The following is a 21,023-nucleotide window of genomic DNA, read 5'->3' as shown; positions in this document are numbered from 1 at the left end:
TAGACTGAAGAACAAAAGGACAGCAACTTGTCTGTTCCCCTTCCCCAATTCCCCAACGTTGTTCCCCTCTCCCAATGCCCCAAGAAAATCTTAAAAAAAAAAAAAAATACAATTTAGTTTATAGGTAAATTAACTTAAATATTTAGTATAATATCAATTTTTAAAGGTAGCTTGTTCTCAAATGGATTAAGGAAATAAAAGAAGCTTGTTTATTATTTGAGAATTTACTCAAAGATTTCATCAAAAAATTAGCATCGGTTGTACCTGAAACAAAGATGCCAAACCCAAAGATAAAACATATGACAGCTTAGCTGTCTTAGCATGTAAATTATCATAGTACTATTTTCAGCCTCACCAGATACTCTCCTTATCCCCAAGATATAGATATGCAGCTTCACATTAAGGAAATGTGTTTAGAAACTGAAGTCCTTGCTATAGATTCTACAAAAACAGTAGTACCTTAGAAGTCCTACTAATAGTAATGTTGAACATAAATTATCTGTTCTTTGATACCAACTCTAACACAGCAGTGATTATGTCTTTAATCTCTGAACTAACATGCTAGGCATGTTTCACTGTACACGTATATTTCACATGTTCAGAGTTACATATGAATGCATTTATAGACTTTTTAAATTGACAAGGACCTCAGAGAACAATTATGACCTCATTTTATAAAAGAAGAACCTGAACTCCAGAGATAGCATGTCTGTCTCACTTGGTCAGTGATAAAGCCAGGACTAAATAGAGTTGGTTCCCAGCTCAGTGGTCTTTTCATTGAACCAAGCTGTCAATGTATGTGAAGTTTTGAAACAGAAATAGACATACAGAGCTATAAACATATATAAACATATAGAGCCAAAACTAATCATTCAATTATTGCATGCATAGTAGCCCTTTATACAATTAGCTTACCTTATCAAAGGGAGGGTAATAATAAGGTTGTTTTTTATTCTCTGGGAATTTGATATGCAAAGCTGTTGCATTTTCAGTATATGGATTTGTTTGAACAGTTCCCATTGGATTCAACATTTCTTCAAGTTCATCTAAAACATGCAAATAATTTTGATTCTTAAGAAAATGCTTTTGAAACGAAACTAAAACAAAACTTTAATGGATTTAAACCATGGAAATTATTTTAAAAGTATCATCTAAAGAAGTTTGGCAATTATATCAGTAAGTCTCTAATTTCTGTTAATGCTTGGAGCAAAATTTGAATGTGAGTTTATACACATCTTTAAAATAAGAAAAGTAACCAAAATTAATAGTTACCTCACCTCTTTTTCAAATTTGGTAAGTATTCTAAATTTTGGGGGAAAAAAAACACCTTAATTGAAACTGCTCTCCCTCCATCAAAATTAGGTGGCACAGATGAATTATTATTATTTCATCACCATAGATGGATTTCTTTATCATATGCAATCTGATTTTCATGGTCATCAGAGTTCTCAAAATGATATTTTCAAACTCATCAATGACATTCCTTTTGACAAACTTAATGTTCCTCTATTTCCTATTACTGCTGATACAGTTAAACACCTTCTCTGGTAGTTTTGTAACACTCCATTCAAGTGGTGCCCCTTTCACCTCACCAACTGCTTGTTTCTTCGAGACATTCTTTCTATGTTTCTACCACCCTAAACTTGGTCCATTCACAGAATTGTGCATGGGGATCTTACAAATTCAGTATTGTCACAAAACCCTGGAGTTCACATAGCATTCTCATTTGGTAGATAAGTAAACTGTTGAAGAGACATGAAACTCAAGATGAGAGGACAGAGTTTGCAGTACAACCTGAAGTCTCCCCTCTCCAAACTAATTTCTCTTTTCTCATACTGATTTTTATCATAGTTATTCTCACTGTACTTCCTGAGGAGATAAAAGATAGTCTATTCTGTCTAGGCTTAATGTTGACATAGTACGCACAATCAGAGTTATCTCCTGAAGCTAGAAAATTGTTAAAAGTATTTAAAAATTCCAGCTACTTAATCATCCTTTGCTCATCTTTTTTAATACTCTCTCATCTCACAGATTCTACTTTCAACTGGACTTAAGCAATTCTCATAATTTATACACCTCTAACGCTGTTTTCTCAGCAAATTATAATCCTATATTTGCTAACTATAACTAGGAGCATTATACTTGTCATCTGAAGTCAAATGTAGCATTTTAGTATTTTTATCAGCCCCAAACATATGGAGGTAACCTTGCTTAAATGTGATTACAAAAACGGCATTCTAATGTATTATAAATGTAGAATACAAATTGGTACAATCTCTATTGGAGAGCAATTTGTGATTATTTATCAAAATTGCAAATGTATCTATTCTTTGACTCAATAAAACCACTTCTGGGAATTTATTTTAGATACATACCTGCACATAAACAAGGTTATTCATTATAACACTGTTTAAATTATCAAAAGATAACTGCTTTAAAAAGCAGCAGTAGCAATCTATGTAGAAAGGGCCAAGAGCAGAACACTGCATGGAATATGCTGTTTTGTGGTAGAATAGGGAGAAAAATAGAAATCTACATCTATATTACCAGTGTATACATGAAGAATTCTGGAAAGACACAAAAGCAACCAATAAATGTGATTATATACCTTAATGATGAACTAGGGACTCTAGATAATAGATTATTTGTAGTTTATTTCTGGCTTGCTCCTACTGGGATAAATGTGACAATTCTAGAGCTGATACATGCAGAGCAAATGTTTTCATTTATTATTCTCATTTTACGTTTTTTTTTTTAGAGATAAAGTAGGTTCATGGTATGTATGCCAAGTTAATAGTTCCAAAATTTTTTCTAAAAATACCAGTCAAGTTGTTTGATGATTCTGTAGAATGTGTGAGTCTAAATTAAGATTTTCAAAGAAGTATATTGTGAAATGCATAATTTTTACTCTAACTGTAAAACTATAGGTTCTCTTAAGAAATGTGTACATGCACACTGCTCTCCTATATTTGGGGAGTAACATGATTAGTGAAAATTATTGGAGATATATACAGGAAACGATAGAAATAAGAGACTATATACACATAAAATATTAGAATGCGAGGAATATATAAACATGTCCATAAATAACTCATTGTAATTTATGTCCAAATAATTACATATATCTCCAAAAGTAATTCTCAGGTAGCAACTACTAACATATGAACATTTTCAAATGTTTGTCACCAACAAAATAATTTTAAAATCAACTAAGTTCAAAATTTTACAAAATATAATAACCAACTATGAAGCCAGAAAAAAAAAAAAAAGAAAACCATTATTATATGGCCAGGTTTACACTAAAAATTTCCATCATTTGGGAAAGCAGTACAGAATAACAAAAAGAGTCGAGCAGTCTTTTGTACAAATCCTAGGTTTTAATCAGTTATGCAAAATTGACAGACTAAGTTATTATCTCTGAGGTTCACTTTCCTCATCTGTAAAACGGGGATAAAACATTGACTTCATAGAGGTACTCTGAGTAGTGCTTGAAAAATATAGGCATGTGGAAGGTATTCCTCTTAGCTCAAATTTCAGGCAAAAGCCAACTAAAGTAATAAGTGTTTTTACTATTCTTGCCAAATGAGTGAAATGTTCCTTCTACTAGTATAGATATTTAGTACAACTAGGAGCAATAGAGGTTTTTATACAAAGACACTGTTCCTTAGGACAATTTCTCAAAAGCCTGTAAGTATAAAATGTTTACAGCAAAAACACATTCATTGAAATAACAAATATATGCAGATACAAATCACTTTTTTAATATATTAAAATAATCTATGGAAATTAGTTTTAGAATAAACAATGAAGATACCAAATGACGGTTTCTTTATTAAACTGAAAGAATACTGAGTTATAAAGAAACATTAACTAGTCCACATGTCAACAGTTACTCTTTAACACTAAGGTTTAGGGTGTAAATCTTACCAGGAAATGAAGACCAGCTGTGCAATATTATATCTCCAGATCTCAACTGTCCTTTAAAGTCAAAAACCATCGTATTTACCCACGCTACAGGGTAATGCTGTTGAAAAAGATATTGCATAAATATGCTTAGAATGAATTTTAAGGTGTGAACATCTGTATGCCCTTTGTTTCAATAATCATAGTTCTTGAAACTTCTAGAGTTCTAGATGATTTCCCCCAAAACCACCCAAAATAAAAACAAGATGTACATGGGAAAATGTTCAACATCTTTATATTGGTTCAAGAAAAACCCAAAAGCCAATTAATGTAGTACAATAAAATATCCCCAAAATAGAATATTTATTGTACAGCCATTGAAAATAATAAGGATCTTCTCATGATTCAAGAAAATATGTGTGATATAGTCAGGTTGTATGTTTTAAGAGCTTTCAGCAAATATAACTCTTAATATAGGACAAAGCAATGTCTCTGTATAATCATAGAATTTATTTATATTTCTAAAAAGGAAGCACCAAGCTGATATGACTTTTATGTAGATACTTAGACTAATTAATTTGCTGATAGATAATGATGTATCTTTATTACAATATATTACACTGATAGATAATGATGTGTTTGATTACCAATTTGAGCCCTAGATCCTACCAGGTTTGTTGAGTGAAGTATATCTATGATCTTTCAAATATGCACAAAATTCTGAATTCTCAAAATGTATCTGGCACCTGGAATTTCAGTTAAGAGACTGTGGACCTGTAAAAATTTCTTCATTCTTTTTCATCTGTATTTTTTAAAAAGTATAACATTTATAATAGAGCACTTATAGTATGACAGTTACTAAAATAAATTTGCCAAAACAGAAATGAATGAACAGAACATAAAAATGGAGATTTATTGTGTTTTTAAAATCCGTTCTTATGGGAACAAAGTTATATGATATAATTTCACTTATATTACTCAATTATTTCAAAAGGTCTTAAAATTATTCCACTATATTATTATTCCATTAAATTACTCCATTATAAAAATTTTTACAGAAATTAGTAATTACCACTTTCCCAGATTTCCTGATGGTCTGATATTTAGAGGAATTAATTGTTTTAGTTGATTTCTTCGTTTTCACTTTATCCAAAACTGTGTAAACGGCAAAACATAATCTAGCCATTCGTGGCAGGTCACAAGTATTAATATCAAATTCCAGTGGTTCATTCCAAATATGATCATTTTTCCCTGATATCTCTGAGCTTACGATGGTTTTACACAGGAGTTCAGTACCATGAAAAAGGCCAGCCCTGACATGAACCTGCAATGAGGGAGACAAAATGAAATACAGAATCATGAATTTTGCACCACTGAAACACCTCTATTTTGGAGAATGAAGACACACATACTGGGAGAAAAAGCATATCAATTCCAGGAAAGCCTATTTGCCTACAAAAGCATCAGACTGTAATTAATCAGTGTATTATTCACTAAGCTGTTTAACCTATTTTTCACTTACTAAGTAAACAAACTAAAAAATGCCAGGGGTATCAATGGTATAAATAGGTCTAAAGAAATCAAGACCATAAGAATAAAAACTATTATCATATGCTTGCTTCATTTACTTGGGGTCTTGCATTACTCATATAGTTGGGAAGGAAAGGATGGATAAAATGACCCCAAAGTCTCTTTCTATTTCTAAATAATTTATCTTTTGGTCATTATAAGTAGCCAACTAAAGATAGTCTATCCATATTTATGATTATTCTATACATCACTATCTTTCATTTTTTTCTAAAGATTCAGGTTCAGAGTGATGCAGGACATATGTCAGATGTCCCAGAAAATTTTACTGTCATTTGTATAGATTTTTTTTTAAGACATGATCTAATTATCTCCAATTTAAAAGTGAGTGGTGAAAGTACAACTAAAACTGTACTAAAACACTGAGACTAAAGCAATGAAATACACTAAGATCAAATGGGTTTTTTTGGTTTTTTGTTTTTTTAAAGATTTTAGTGGGGAATTGGGGGAAGGGAACAGCGTTGGGGAATCACGGAAGGGAAACAGACAAGTTGCTGTCCTTTTGTTCTTCAGTCTACTTGTGGAGGACGTCACTTCACTGGCCCATGTTGGTATTATCATTGCACTCTTCCGGGATGAAGCAGTTGGTCTCCGGGACGGCCGCTCATGATGGCTCACAGCAGCTCACAAAAGTTCACACCAGCTACCAGCCAGCCCCACAGCAGCCTACGCCATCGCCAGTGACTCACCGCAGCCCAGCTCCAGGTCAAGCTGTTGTTCACCATCTTAGCTGTAGAGGGTCCAGCGTCACTGGCCCACATGTGGGATCCGAACCAGGGCCCTACTGCTCAGAGCTGGCATCCTAAGCCAACTCCTCACCAACGTGCGACTCAGCCAGCCCAAGATCAAATGTTTTTATATTGATTATTCAGTGACATTACCATACAATAGTAATCAATAAATATTTACTAATAAATGAAACATATGTGGAATTATTTAGGTTTGTCTTTCTTAAATTTAAAAAAAGCTTATCGGGCCGGTTGAGTGGCGCAGTTGGTTAGAGCATGAGCTCTCAGCAATAGGGCCACCAGTTCGATTCCCACATGGGCCAGTGAGCTGCACATGAGCTGAGATGCGCCCGAGCTGAGCTGCCCTAAGGTGCCAAATGGCGGCTGGTTTGACTCCTGCATGGGATGATGGGCTGCACCCCATCCCCCACAACTAGAATGAGAGCAGCAACTGGACTTGGAGCTGAGCTGCGCCCTCCACAACTAAGACTGAAGGACAACAACTTGATGGAGCTGATGGGTCCTAGAAAAACGCAATGTTCCCTTCCCCAATAAAATCTTTACAAAGAAAAAAAAGAAAAAAAGAATATGGTAAGTACAAAGAAGGATTTACATAACAGCAATTTTAGGAAATCTATCTACCTTTATGCTATACTCAAAGTATCTAAACTGAGAAACTGACAATACTAGTGTTTTTAACAGCCAACACAGAACAGGAATAAGAGAAAGCATACTGACACACAATGTCTCATGTTCACAATTACTTTATTCTCTAAAGAAAAATTTAGTTTCCTATAAGAACCATGAAACAAGTATTTTCTAAGCAATTAAGACAAAGCCTCATCATGAAATGCAAAATGAATGGCATTTAGTGTTAGTAAAAGTATATGGAAGGTAAGAAGAAAGAGCACAAAACACAGATTTCTGAGTTTTCTTTTCATTCCTAACATGCCTCAGGAAGAGTGAGCTCAGTTAAAGAACACACAATGGATAGGAGTTTTAATCGATCAGGAGGTTAGGAAAAACTTCCACTACTGTTGTTCCAAACATTATCTTAAAAGGAGTTCAACAGGTAGAAAAGTAAAGTACCTACTACCTACACAATGGCAAGCTCCCTGGCCTGCCCTAAGAGCCAAAAACAACCTGGTATAGCAGGAGTCACATGAGGGCCACAACAAGCACGTGGGTTGTGGAGGCTAACAGCAAAGTCAGTGCCATTTAAGACTACTAACCAGGAATATAACTTAACACATTAAGCGCCATGTCAGTCACCGGTGACTGACACTATACTTGCCGTTCGGACGGCGTCAGTCACCGGTGACTGACGATATACAATTTAAAAAATTATATTCTTCTATTAAGAAAACTAATTTCACTTGAATCGCTTTCACACATTTCTTCTACTGACGTCACTATTATGGGTAAAGAAAAATTTTTTAAGCTGCACTGGAACACAAACCACAGACAAATGACTGAAGAGAAAGCACATCAGTGAAATCGGATATCGCGGGCTAAACGGAAAGGAAGACAACAGACTTGGCACTTAATGTGTTAAACAGGGAGATCAAATGATGTACGTAATATAAAAATCAGAAGCCAATACTCAGCAACTAGAGATAGATTGTTGTTACTAAATTATAAAGTCATGTAGGTGGGGCGGATTGAGGAGGGGGTTGTTGGGATGAAGTAGAGGGATGGACGAAAAATGCAGTTTATAGCATAGATATGCAACACTCCACCGCCTCCATGTAAACTACAGTGAGGGGCAGGCTGAGGGTTGCCATCTACTCCCACATGATCCCGCTTAGGAACTTCATATCCATAGTAAGATTACTTTAATTCTACCCTAGGTTCAGTTGATGATCAAAGTATATATGCTTTGCTCTCATATGTATGTATATAACTGATCTTAAATAACCAAAACAAAGTCTTCTACTGCCTACTCCTTACCCAAAACCCAGTTTTGAGTGAAAACATGCTTACAGAATTTCCTGAAAGATACACAATAAATTCCTTGGGAAAATCCAAATATTACCATTCAATTAAAGACAAAAATCACATGGTTGAGTACAGTGCTGACTGAATTATTCTGGTCTCTCATAGAATGACTTTTTTTTTAATTGTACTGTAAATATTATATTTTAAGTCTATCCAGTAAAACATATTGTAAGAGACAGATACAGGAAACATTGTATCTACTATAATGATGCTGTCAGGGGTATGGGTGCCCACTTTATCACCCACTGTTCGCTTCATAAAGAACTGCTAAACGTCTCTAAATTTACAGTATCAGGATGAGCTACAAATACATGAATAACTAGTTAGTTTTTATCTTAGGCGATTCTGAATATTATAAACTGGTCATGTTTGCTTTGTTCTGACCACTAGCTATATCGCAAGCAGAGAGCAAAATCAGTAGTCCATATCAAACAATTACACAAGATCTTACTACATATTATACACACCTACTGTGAATCTTGCTCCTGACTTTTCTGGCCATTAAATATACTCTTATTTTTTAAAAGTCAAAACTGTGTATATTTTGTATTTGTGAGAACGAAAGTGTGTGTGTTTGTGTGTGTGTGTGTGATCTCTCTCGTGTGTGTGTGTGTGTGTGTGTGTGTGTGTGTGTGTGTGTACAGAGAAGAGCGCAAGCAAGAAGCGTGCAAGTGGGAATGCACGTTCCGAAAATCATTTGTGAAATAAAATTAAGTAAAACCAAACATACATAAAACATATTTTGCATCTTTCGTATGATAGGATGGAAGCTAGGAATTTCAGGATAAAAATGATATTCAACTCTTAAATCTCAGTGACCGTAAAGACCTATGGATTTATCACCTTTTGAATATGAAACATATAGTTTATTCATAAAAATTTCAAGTTTAAAAAATGAATTATTTTTCAATGTTTTTGTGATAAAGTCAAGCTACTTAAAATAAACTGCTGAGCTTAAAAACGTTAGCATCTCTTGCTTTTTGACAATTTTTGCGAAATACAAACAAGCAAGCACCTACTAAATAAGTATTCAATAAATGTTAATCTTTTTTTAAAAACAAAACAAAAAAATGCTAGTTATAATTCCATCAAACAACTTCTGGCAAAATTCGGACATAGGGAATGAAGTAAAATTATAGATCAGCTAGCTATAAAGTTAAAAAAAACTTCAAGTATAATGGCTAGAAAAGTCCTATACTAGCTGTAAACAGCAACAGCAAAGGGTGAGCTCTGGAAAAGAATAAGAAAGAATGAGTCTAACTTGGTTTGGGCATGGTCATAATAAAAAAGAGACCCTGTATATTCTGAGGAAATGTGTTGAAATATCATTCATTATCTAATAGTCAAAGTGTGATTTATTTAAGACCAAGTCATTAAAATTATGTCTTCTCGAGAAATCTTAAATGATTAAAGTAGATATATGGTTAAAAATAAACAAGAGTTGAAAAAAATAATCTACATTTAAAATAAAATTTTTTTTTAAATTGTGTTTTCTAAATTTAAAATCTCCCATGGTATCAGGTATTTAAGATTTTGTTTTCAGAAAAAGCAGTAAGAAAAACCATTCTCTAAACTTGTATCACAAGAAATTTTGTCAAAAACGGTCCCATTTCCTGATGCCTGGTATGGATGTCTCCAGGCTCTGAAAAGTGAAGAATTTAAGCACCATTATGCTTAATACAGTCACACATTTTATTGTCCAACAGTAGTAAACTTCCAAAGAGACACTTTCTCACAAGCCCCAGAACACTTGGAGAGCAAGAGAAGGCAGGTTTTATAATGCAAAGGACTTCCCACTGTGCTACAGCAAGGATGTGCCAAGCCTACACACAGACTGCATTGCTGAACTCACCAATTAAAAATGTTCTGTGATTGGGGGAGGGGGGTTATCACTTTGTGAGGGGTGAAATGTATAACTATTACATTGTTTTGTACACCTGAAACCATTAATAAAAAAAAAACATGTTCTGTGTTGGACAAGATATAAAACTTTTTCCCAACATCAACACCTAATTTCCTTCTTCGACAATATGGCCAAAATCCACTACATTTTGCCTTCAGATATCAGACACACAAAAAAAGATCAGTAGAGTGAACAGGCTGAAATGCCCATGATTTCATGAAGTAAGTATATCACTTTGTAAAGAGGCAGATTTGTTCTGATTTGTAGGAGATGCTGTGAGCTAACCTTTAAGAATACAAAGATATTACAGATAGTTACATTAAAATATATTAATTCATTGCAAAAATATTTATTTAGAGTTCTAGGCACTAAACTGAAGAGATAAAAATATTAAGTTACAATTTCTTTCCTCAGGTTATATCATCTTAACAGACAGATTAGGAGTGCTGACACCCATATAACTAGGCAATGGGGGTTATGATTCATGACTAATAAGTGTGATACAGGATGTATCTGGGCTTGGAATTCTCTGGGTTTATCATTGGGGTTCGCTGAGCTTCCTGCATCTGCTATAGTATTGACATCTTTCGCCGGCTTTGGAAAGCTCCCAGTGATAATTTCTTTACAGTTTTTCTGAATCACACTCTTTGTCTTTTCTTTTTGGGATTCAGGTTACACAAATGTTAGACCTTCTGATATTGTCATAGGCTCTAGTTTTTTTCTCCCCCAATCGCTTTTCTCTCTCTGTTGTTCAAATTGGAAATTTTTTTTGATTAATCTTCAAGTTCACTGACTCGCTCCTTTTTCATTAGCATTCCACTATTAAGTCCATTCAGAAAATTTTTTAGTTTTCTTGTTTGTTTGTTTGTTTTTTAAAGATTTTTATTGGGGAATTGGGGGATGGGAACAGTGCTGGGGAATTGGGGGAAGGGGAACAGACAAGTTGCTGTTGTCTTGCTCTTCAGTCTAGCTGTGGAGGACGTTGCTTCACTGGCCCAAGTTGGCATCATCACTGCGCTCTTCCCAGGCGAGGCAGATCAGTCGCCGGCTTCTGGATGGCCGCTCACTGCGGCTGCTGGCCGCTCACACTGGCTGCTGTCTACACACGGTAGCCCATGGCAACCCACTGCCACAGAGGCTGCAGCCTACGCCATCGCCGGCACTCACGGCAGCCCAGCCCCAGGTCGAGCTGTTGTTCAGCATCTTAGCTGTAGAGGGCAGCGTCACTGGCCCTCATATGTGGGATCCGAACTGGGGCCCTCTGGCGTCCCAAGCCAGTTCCCAACCATCGCGCCACACAGCCGGCCCAGTTATTTTAATTTTCATTTCTAAACTTTCCATTTGGTTCCTCCTTATATCTTCTATTTCATGCTTCTTGAGACTTTCTATTTTTCCATTCCTTCCAATTGTGTTTGCCCTTAGTTGTTGGAGCATTTTTATAACTATTTTAATATCTTTGTAAGATAATTCCAAAATCTATGTCATCTCAGCATTGATATCTGTTATCTTGTACATACAATTGAGATTTTCCTGGTTCTTTATATGTCACTTAATTTTAAATTGTATCCTACACATTTTTATCATTATGTTATACGACTCTGGGTTTTGTTTATATCCTATGGAGTTTATGTTTGTTTTGTGAGACAATGATTAGGTACAGGGTACAAGTTCCAACAAACCCTCTGTAAGCTGGTGCCAATACTGGCTCAGTTTTCAAATCCTTTGCAGGGCCTATTTGGTTCTGTCCTATGTGTGCATCATACTGTGACCAGTCTGAGACTTGAGTGGTAGTTTACAAGTATGCACACTTCAGTTCTCAAATTATGTAGGCAGTTAAGACTCAGATCCACAATGTACAGCTCAGGAATAAACATGTAAGTATAAACAACCTCATGGGGTTGATTTCCCAAGCTCCTCCCACTCTGCAATCATCCAAGTATTTTTTGGTTGCCTGGGGCTGGCCTTTTCTTGTCATCCAGCCAGAAAGCTGAGTCTTTATTCACCCACACTTCCTGCAACTATGCCAAACAGCAGAAAGACAGAAAGGAGGAGTTGAGGGGAGTCAGTGAGGATTTACCCCATTCTCTTGAGACTACAACTCCTCTAATCAGAGAAGATGGTTCAACTCTGCATTTTAAGCCTGTCCCTGTTGCTGCTACTGCTGCCAAAGGACTTCTTCGACACTGGGGCAAATGAGAACTGAGAAAGGAATAGGAAACAAAAAAGAGAGGGGAAAACTTCACTTTCTCTGAAAGTTAGAAGACCCCTTTGCCACTACAGCTATAACCAGAGCTTCTTGCGAGCTCTCTGACTGTACTAACACCACCTTCTAGGTTTTAGGCAGTACTGAGTTCAGGCTTCTGCTGAATAGTAAGATACACGCCAGAAAAATGAAACAAGGCTGGGAAAAGACTGACCAGGAAACAAGCAGTATGTTACAGAATTCTAAGCATTCTCACAGAGTTGAAAGACACTGAAGTGCCAGCCAGGCCGAATAATGAATCTTCACTGAATAGCTAGAATTTTCATTACAGACTCCAGAGTCATGTGCCCTGTAAGATCTCTGGGACTGTGAATGTAATGGATCTCACTCTCATGATTAGGTTATACTATTGGGTTGTAGGGAAAGTCATAACGTATTTTTCATGTTTTTCAATGCAAAAAGGCGTCAAGACTTTCCCGACGACCCACTATATGACATAGCTGACTTTAAGGAAGGGAGATTATCTTTGAGGGGTCTGACCTGGGTCTTGAACCTGCCAGCCTTCAACAGGAACTACACAAAAGGCTCTCCTGGTTCTGAGGCCTTTTGACTCTGACTAGAACTAAACTATCGGTCCTCCTGGGTCTCCAGTTTGCAAAGTAACCCCAAAGATCATAGAAGATAACCAACTCCATCATCATGTGAGCCAATTCCTTAAATGAATCTGTGTCTGCATGTGCATATCTGTGTGCACATGCATGTACACACAAACACACACATACCTATGGGTTCTGTTTGTTTCTCTGGAGAATTCTGACTGATATCTACTCTAATCACTTCTATTTAACATCATACTGTAGGTCCTAGCCAGGAAAAAAATTTGGAAAGAAAGAAGTAATAGGTGCACACCCCCTCTTTTTTTTTCTTCACATTTCTTTTCATCCTTGTACCAGAGCTCCTAGCCTGTGCAGCAATTAAACAGAATGGGGTGTATCTACAAGAAAATCATGCCGTAATTGCATTAACTTACTTAAATTCAACTATCTAACCCCACTGGAAAAAGAAAAAGGGTCGGCAAGGGAAGACTAGAGAACTAGATGAAGTGAAATGGGGGATACTACTACTTCTTTTTTTTTTTTGAGTGGGGGATTCTTTAAATAGTATATGTCATTAAGCCCATTACTTCTAAGAACATATGACCACAAACAATAAAATCAATCCAGCTTGAAATAGCTAAAGGAAGTTGGCAAACCTATGGAAATAAAATGTCACTGACAAAGAAATAATTCATTTTGTCATTGACAAAGAAATAATATGTAATGCTCAAGAAAATAAAGCAGGTAGTAAAGGCTTCTTTGGTCTTCATCAGGAAAACGTTAAATAATAAAAGGCTGCAGAGAATAACTACTAAAGAATTAAATAATGTAAATTATCTACAGAAGATAAATATGATAAACGACAAATGGAAAGAACAAGTAGGAATTCGCATTTTTTACAATGTAAATTACACATCTAATCACACAAGTCACTAAACAAAAACACATATGTATATTATACTCCATATAACTTGAGGATAGATTTGCCTATATGTGATTTTTGCCTTTAGAAATATACTGCCCAAGGATTTCTATTGAATATTTCGGACTACCCAAGATATATTATAAAGTGAATAAATCAAGCTGTAGAATAATGTATATAATATCATCCCTTTTTAACGAACCAACCAATCAACAAAATAAAAAACTAAAACCCCTTCAATCCCCAAACCATATATTTATATTTATATAAATACAGAGCTCACTCACAATGCCAGTTAACCTTAAATCTCATATGATGATAAAGAGATGATTAGGAGAGATCAGTAACTTTATTCTTTAATCATGTTTGGACTTTTTTTTACCTGTTGCAGCAATGTCATACTTCCACAATTGGGGTAAAAAATAGTAAAACAAATTTTAATTAAAGGAAAAATTTAAATTACAACTAAAATAGAAAACAAAGACTAAGTGGCATAAGCACACTCATTAAAAATTCTAGCTGAGAATATAAGATCGAAAAAGCTCTTATTTTAATGACAGCTACCCAAAGAATCTTTAATGTCCTCTTACAAAAGCAAGCCATTGGTAATCTTTGGCAAGGTACTCCTGAATATATCATCATGCCAGCAAACATCTCAAACTAACTGAATCTCTTTCTTCGATCACAAAACTATTCACTTAATTTCCTGCCAAGCAAAATAGAGGAAAATGCATGCTTTATACTTTGAGACAAAGTGCATAGTTAAGTCTTCACTTAATTGTATAGAGTTGTGCAATAAATCCTCATGTGTTAACAACTTGTGGTCTATAATGTAGTCATCTATTTTCTTCCAGGAAATGGTATTACATTTTCTGTGTTCAGCAATTTTAAAAGAAAAAGAAGCGGGCTGAGAGAGGAGGCTGGGTGCAACTCTACGCAAGGCTGAGAAAAGAGAGTAAGCTTGCATACAAACATGTGACTAATAGTTTCAGCTTAAATTTCACTTGCTAAATTTCTGATCTAAAGCAATTTCTCTCACCTTATATATACTGGAAAAGTTCAATCTATCTAGCACATCTCCAAATATTTAAAGAATACTTTAAAACAAAAATTCTTAATTGTCTTATAATAACTTGCCATATTCTATTTTTATGTAATTGGCCAAAATGGGTAAAATTTAATTTCCAATGTGACAGTCATTGAGCATATCAGTGAGATTCTCAAATAATGGAGATGACAATTCAAATCTTAGCAAATACTCACTTTTACAGTTTCTTCTGTGTTAAGTTTATTTCCCTTAACCAAGACAATTTGGAAAGGGTTGTTATTTTCCCACACATGCTGTAAAAAAATGAAAGAGTATTTTAATGAAAGATTTAAATATTTTACGTTAGCAATGAAATCATCTTATCAGTTCTCATGTCCATTGTCAAACTAATGAAAACAGACCTCTGAACTAACAAGTGAAAGTCACACATGCTAAATTAAGCATCATAACCACTAGCCCTTCGTTCCCATGGAAAAAAAAACAGGCAGCATTCCAATACTGTGAAGAGATTCATTAAATTAAAGACCATAAACAAAAAGCATTAAAAGCTTTGAATATATTAAGAATTGACCATTTAAATTAATATGTAGGTAATATCTTAATCATCAGTAAGTGGCTAAATACAATTTAAGAATGAATAATTATTTTAAAATGTTAACTGTTCCCATGAGCATAAATTTAAAATTTGCTTTACACAAATTTATCACATTCTGGAAAAAATGGTGCTTTGATACAGTTAAAGTTTAAAAGTATTCAGTAAGAAAACAGGCAAATTATAACACAAACACTATCAAAGCTAAGCTGATAGAAATGAAATATACTAGTAAATAAACTATTTCTGCACATCTAACTTTTCTATCACAATGTCTCAAATTACTCATTGAAGTCCCATGTTTAGCTCTAGTCTCAAGACATCTCTAATTTAGTGGCATATTTCTTTGGCACCAAAAGACCACCAAAAATATAAATGGCATATTTACATTTATACATAGCTTGAGTAAGGAAAAACAACAGTAGCTAACAGATAATTATTAATAAATGGTGAAGGATCACTGGCATAGAAGAAGTGAGCAAAGAAAATATGGGTGAAATTTAAGCATACAACCTAACAAAATCACATGCCTCTTGGGGTTTCCAAAAGTTCACACATGAAACTTACAGAAATAGTTCGCGTTTTCTTTGGTGGTAAAGGAAGAGGAAGGTTAGATGAATTTCGATTTATGGCAGCTTCTATAGCAATCATTTCCTGTTCATACATCTTTTTGATCTTGTAACATTCCACAAGAATAAAATGGGGCAAAGTCCTGTTCATTACACAGTTCCGGATATACTAACAGTAGCAAGAAACAATAAGGTAAGGATATTTGAGCAAATACTTAAATGAATAGAAGAATAAAATTAAGATGAGCAACACTTAGTGTACAACAAGTACACTACGAAAGAATATTTTAACTCAATATCAAGATTAGAAATTAAAATCACAACATAAAAAAGCTACCATTAATTAAACATCTAAGTACATAAGAACTAAGCTAACTAACTAAAAAGCTATTAATTGAACATCTAAGTACGCAAGAACTGAGCTAAGTATTTAACTTCTCATGTTAGCTACTCTTCATAAAAACTCTGTAAAAGAGATTATCCCTCACTTAATAAAGAACGAAAATCAGGTGGGTTAAGTTACACACCTAGTATCTTTCAGACCTGGATTTATTTTATTTTTATTTTTTTTTAGCTGAGCCATCCTGCAACCTGTTGGCAGTTCAGCGGCAGCTCAGCTCGGGCCGGGCATCGAACCGCTGTTGCTCAGAGCTCATACTCTTGAGTGAGCTCTTCACCAACTGAGCGACTCGGCCGGCTCCAGGACCTGGATTTAAATCCGCCACCTGGCTTTTGTTTGTTTATCTGCTAAACCTTGAAAAAATAACATGCCTCAGTCTAAATGTTTTGTCTTCTCTTTTCTACACTTAATACCTGACAATTTGACCAATCAGCACACCTTTCCAGGGCAGGACTTGATCTTCACAGACTAAGATCGCAGTGCAGCTTTCACCAATCAATCAGGAAAGATAAACATGTAAATACACACGTGGCCATTTCTTAAGTCCTCAGGTGGCCAACTCATCCTTTCCCATGGATCCTTGAGGTAGACCTGGTACCTTCTCACCACAGAGTACCAGGCAACCATTACTATCTCCCCAGAAAAAAATCTATTGGCCATCAAAAAAGCTTGATGCTCTGTTTTATTTCCATGAAACCAGGGTGATTCTCCAGAGGCATATAAGTGTGGTTATTCACATTACCAAAGATTTCTAACGAGTGAACAGAAACCCAATGTATTACTCAAAAGAATAACTTTCCTATACAGATATGAAGTGTGATTCAATGTATTGTATTCAATTCAGAACCACTAAAAATACTTTTAAATAAAAATTATAAAAACAACAAAACATTCCCAGGCTGGCCTTTAAGTGGGAGCTATATGATATTATGATAAATATATTCATTTAAAACTTTTCACTGTGAAAGATGTATCATTCCATTTCCTTCACATTCCTTTGCCTACACTGTATATTGTCTCTCTTATGACCTGTACAAAAACATATGCATGTCTTTATTTTTCTTTATAATAATCAATTCCAATGTTTGGCAAAACACTACACCTCCCCCTTCTCAAGGTAAAACAAGTGTTAAAGAAACAGGAGGCTACTTAAAAGATGGCAAAACATGAAGGGACGAAGACAGTACTTCTATTTCTATGCTTCCACCAAGCATTTTTCATCATCCTTCTTCCTCGCATGGGCTAGAGTTCAAGCACTTACTATCAGAATGCCACAGCTCCCAAAGCTGTGTACAGAAGTTGTAACTGCTGTTTGACTTTCTACCTACTAAAGCACAAGAATTAAGGGCCACACCAAAAATCTTAAAACAGGGATATAAAATTCCCTGTTACCTGCTAATAAATCAGCTTCTTACTCTCGAACATCATTTAATAATTGGCATTTATGTACTCTTTATTAAAACAAAACGACAAAAATCACAAATAAAAGTGATCATGTTTTTCTAAAATCTTGTTACTATTTATCTAACTTGGCACTGAGCCTATTATTCTTTATGTAATGACCATTTTTTCATCGCCAAATGTAATTTCAACTAAAATACCTTTAAGTTCTTTGAAGGCAAAGCCAGGATCCTATCCTTCAAATAGCATACGTCACGATGGGGGAAGGGTATTGCACTGCACATATCTTAAACTCCACTTCACTCCAAAAATATCTGAGGCAATTAAATGCCTTCCATAAAGCATATAATCAGAGAATTCATGACTAAAGTTAATTAATATCTCAAAGATTAAGTGAAGTTTTTGAGGATGGTCAACCTAATTTTTACAAAATTCCAGCCACATTGGAAGTAACAAAAAAAGGAGAGGGCCGGCCAAGTGGCTCAGTTGGTTGAGTGCGAGCTCTGAGCAACAGGGTCGCCGTTTCGATTCCCACATGGGCCAGTGAGCTGCACCCAAACTGAGCTGCCGCTGAGCTGCCAACAGGTGGGCAGGATGGCTCAGCTGGTGAAAGCACGTGCTCCTAACAACAAGGTTGCCGCTTTCACTCCCACATGGGATTGTGGGCTATGCCCACCCGCAACTAAGATTGAACACGGCACCTTGAGCTGAGCAGCTGCAAGCTGCCAATGGGCGGCGACTGGACTTGGAGCTGAACTAGCTGCGCCCTCCACAACTAAGATTTAAGGACAACTTGGCTGTTCCCCTTCCCCAATTCCCCCCCAAAAAAAGGAGCAGAGAGCTTACACATATAAATATTATACTGAAACTGAAAAGTTTTCTAGTACACAATGAAAATTCATACTATTACTTTACATAGTTAACTGATAATCACAAACAAGTTATTATACAATTCAATTAGTGGTCATTTAATCAAAATATTTCATTTTTTACTTCCACCAGGATATTTTTATATAAATCATTACGTTTATATGATGAAATAAATAGCAGGCAACTGTAACAAATTGTATGAAGAATTCATAATGCTATAGGAAATTATAACATTGAATTACTCAATAAAAAAAGCAGGAAGCAAACATTATAGATACACACATAATATATATAATCATTATGCCAAAAATATATATAACTTGAAGTAAAATGACAAAAACATGCCAAAGTGTTAACAGTGGTTATCCCAGAGGTAGATGGGATTATGGATATCTATTGTTTAATTCTGTATAATTTTCTGTAGATTCCAAATGTTCTACTATGGTAACACATTTTTTGATCAGAAATTTTAATTTTTAAATACACACACACACACACACCCTCCTCTGGTAAATTGATAGTTAATACATATACCTGAAACTGGATTAGTGGGTGATCACCAAACACATATTCTACTCTCCCACTGATTTGCAACACATAGTCACAGGGGCTAACTTCATCTTCTTTCCCATGAATAGTCAAACGTTTTTGGATTGCCAATTCATTTACTTTGATAGGATTCATATTAGGAGATACTTGAAAGCTAAACACATCCTACAGAAGGGAGTAAAAAAAAAAAGGCAATTTTACATTTGTGCTAAAAAAAAAAAAACACTCTTTACATTTGAATTTACTACTACATTATAAACAACCATACATAATATTGAAATGTGTGCATCCTTTACATTTACTATTCCAGTAAATTTTTCTATTTTCTAAATATAATGTGCCCATGTCAATTGGTTAAGATTTCTGATAATGTGCAATGCATCTTACACTATATAGAGTACCACAGTTTCCACAAGTCAGATTAATATTTAACGTAAGTTTATTATCAGGTAGTTTATCACATGCATTTCCCAGTGAATAACTTTCTTCAAAAAATTAATAAAAAAAAACCTGCAGTGGCTCAAATTTAGTCTATATTAAGAAAAGAATTATATGATGTCTCTAGTAAGAAGAGACCTATATTCTGTATTAATTGAACCATAAATTAATAATTGTGGCTGATGTTACAAACACGTGAAAGAAACAGAAATTTTAATTAGTCAAAAATGAAGACACAGTTGAGGTGGCATATTATTAAATATGTTCATCATAAATCCCCAAGGTACAGAAATTAAAGATTACTTAATAATACCTGAATCTGCTCATAATCTAGCAAAATAATTTCCCACATATGATCACATATTGAAGATATAAGAAAGCTCACTATCTCCCAATGCAGGCAACTGCTACTCTGGACAATTATGATTATTAGAAATTTCTCTACACTGACCTGAAATGGATTTTGCAATACTTTCCAACAAATTAATTTCAAGTAACCTCCCTTTTCTACAAGGTACCTTAAATTCAAAACCTAAACCTAAGGAGTCTTCCGAGTCTTCCAATCTATTCTCTCCAGTATTTTCTATGAGTTGGTGCCATATATATAAAAATACAGGAGCTAAGATCCAGTCACTTGAGAAGTCGTATCACTCCCCTTCCGCACCTCACCTCCCAATAAGATACCAATGACCTTACATCCTAAAGTGCTGCCAAGTGTCGCCTTCTCTGCATCTCTTGTAACACTCTTCTACATCAATGATTAAATCTCTCCTAAAGAGCAACATAATTCTTATTTGATCTCCCTACCTCCTGCACTATCCATCTCAAAACTAACCTTCACCCAGCTTAGAAAATAATCTATCTTTAAAAGGGGAGCTGTGAAAAAATATGACTTTTTAACATAATACAAATGGTCATAACAATCTGAAGCAGTGGTACCCAACAGAATTTTCTTTAATAATGGAAATAATCTATTCTGTGCTGTCTAATACAATAACCACTAGCCACAATTGGCTCGAGAACATGATATGTGGCTACTGTGAAAACTGAGGTTTTTTTTTATTTATTTTTATTAGTTTCAGGTGTACAGAACAATGCAATAGTTATCCTTTTCATCCTCACAGAGTAACAACCCCCCTCCCTCCATTGACTGCCCTCCCACTCTTGATGTCATACTTATCTATTACAATTCCATTGACTCCATTCCCACTCTCTACTCTACATCCCATGACTATATGCATATATAATTGTAGTTGACATACAATATTATTCAACATCAGTTTCAGAAATACAGTGTGGTGGTCAGGCCTCTACAC

General features: G+C 35.0%; 1 protein-coding gene across 1 annotated transcript in view; it reads right to left on the bottom strand.

The window, feature by feature from the left end:
* Positions 1-21,023, bottom strand: part of PIK3CB (phosphatidylinositol-4,5-bisphosphate 3-kinase catalytic subunit beta) — a 103,466-nt gene that overhangs the window by 67,572 nt on the left and 14,871 nt on the right. Inside the window, exons 4-9 of the mRNA XM_019663910.1 lie at positions 19,255-19,434; positions 16,048-16,218; positions 15,104-15,181; positions 4,976-5,227; positions 3,928-4,024; positions 916-1,046 (exon numbers count right to left, since the gene is read on the bottom strand). Of these exons, the coding sequence (XP_019519455.1) occupies positions 916-1,046; positions 3,928-4,024; positions 4,976-5,227; positions 15,104-15,181; positions 16,048-16,218; positions 19,255-19,434 (909 nt within the window). The remainder of the gene's footprint in view (positions 1-915; positions 1,047-3,927; positions 4,025-4,975; positions 5,228-15,103; positions 15,182-16,047; positions 16,219-19,254; positions 19,435-21,023) is intronic.

Source organism: Hipposideros armiger, unplaced genomic scaffold, assembly GCF_001890085.2.
Source record: "Hipposideros armiger isolate ML-2016 unplaced genomic scaffold, ASM189008v1 scaffold_410, whole genome shotgun sequence".
Taxonomy (NCBI): domain Eukaryota; kingdom Metazoa; phylum Chordata; class Mammalia; order Chiroptera; family Hipposideridae; genus Hipposideros; species Hipposideros armiger.
This window is presented reverse-complemented; position numbering and strand designations above follow the sequence as displayed.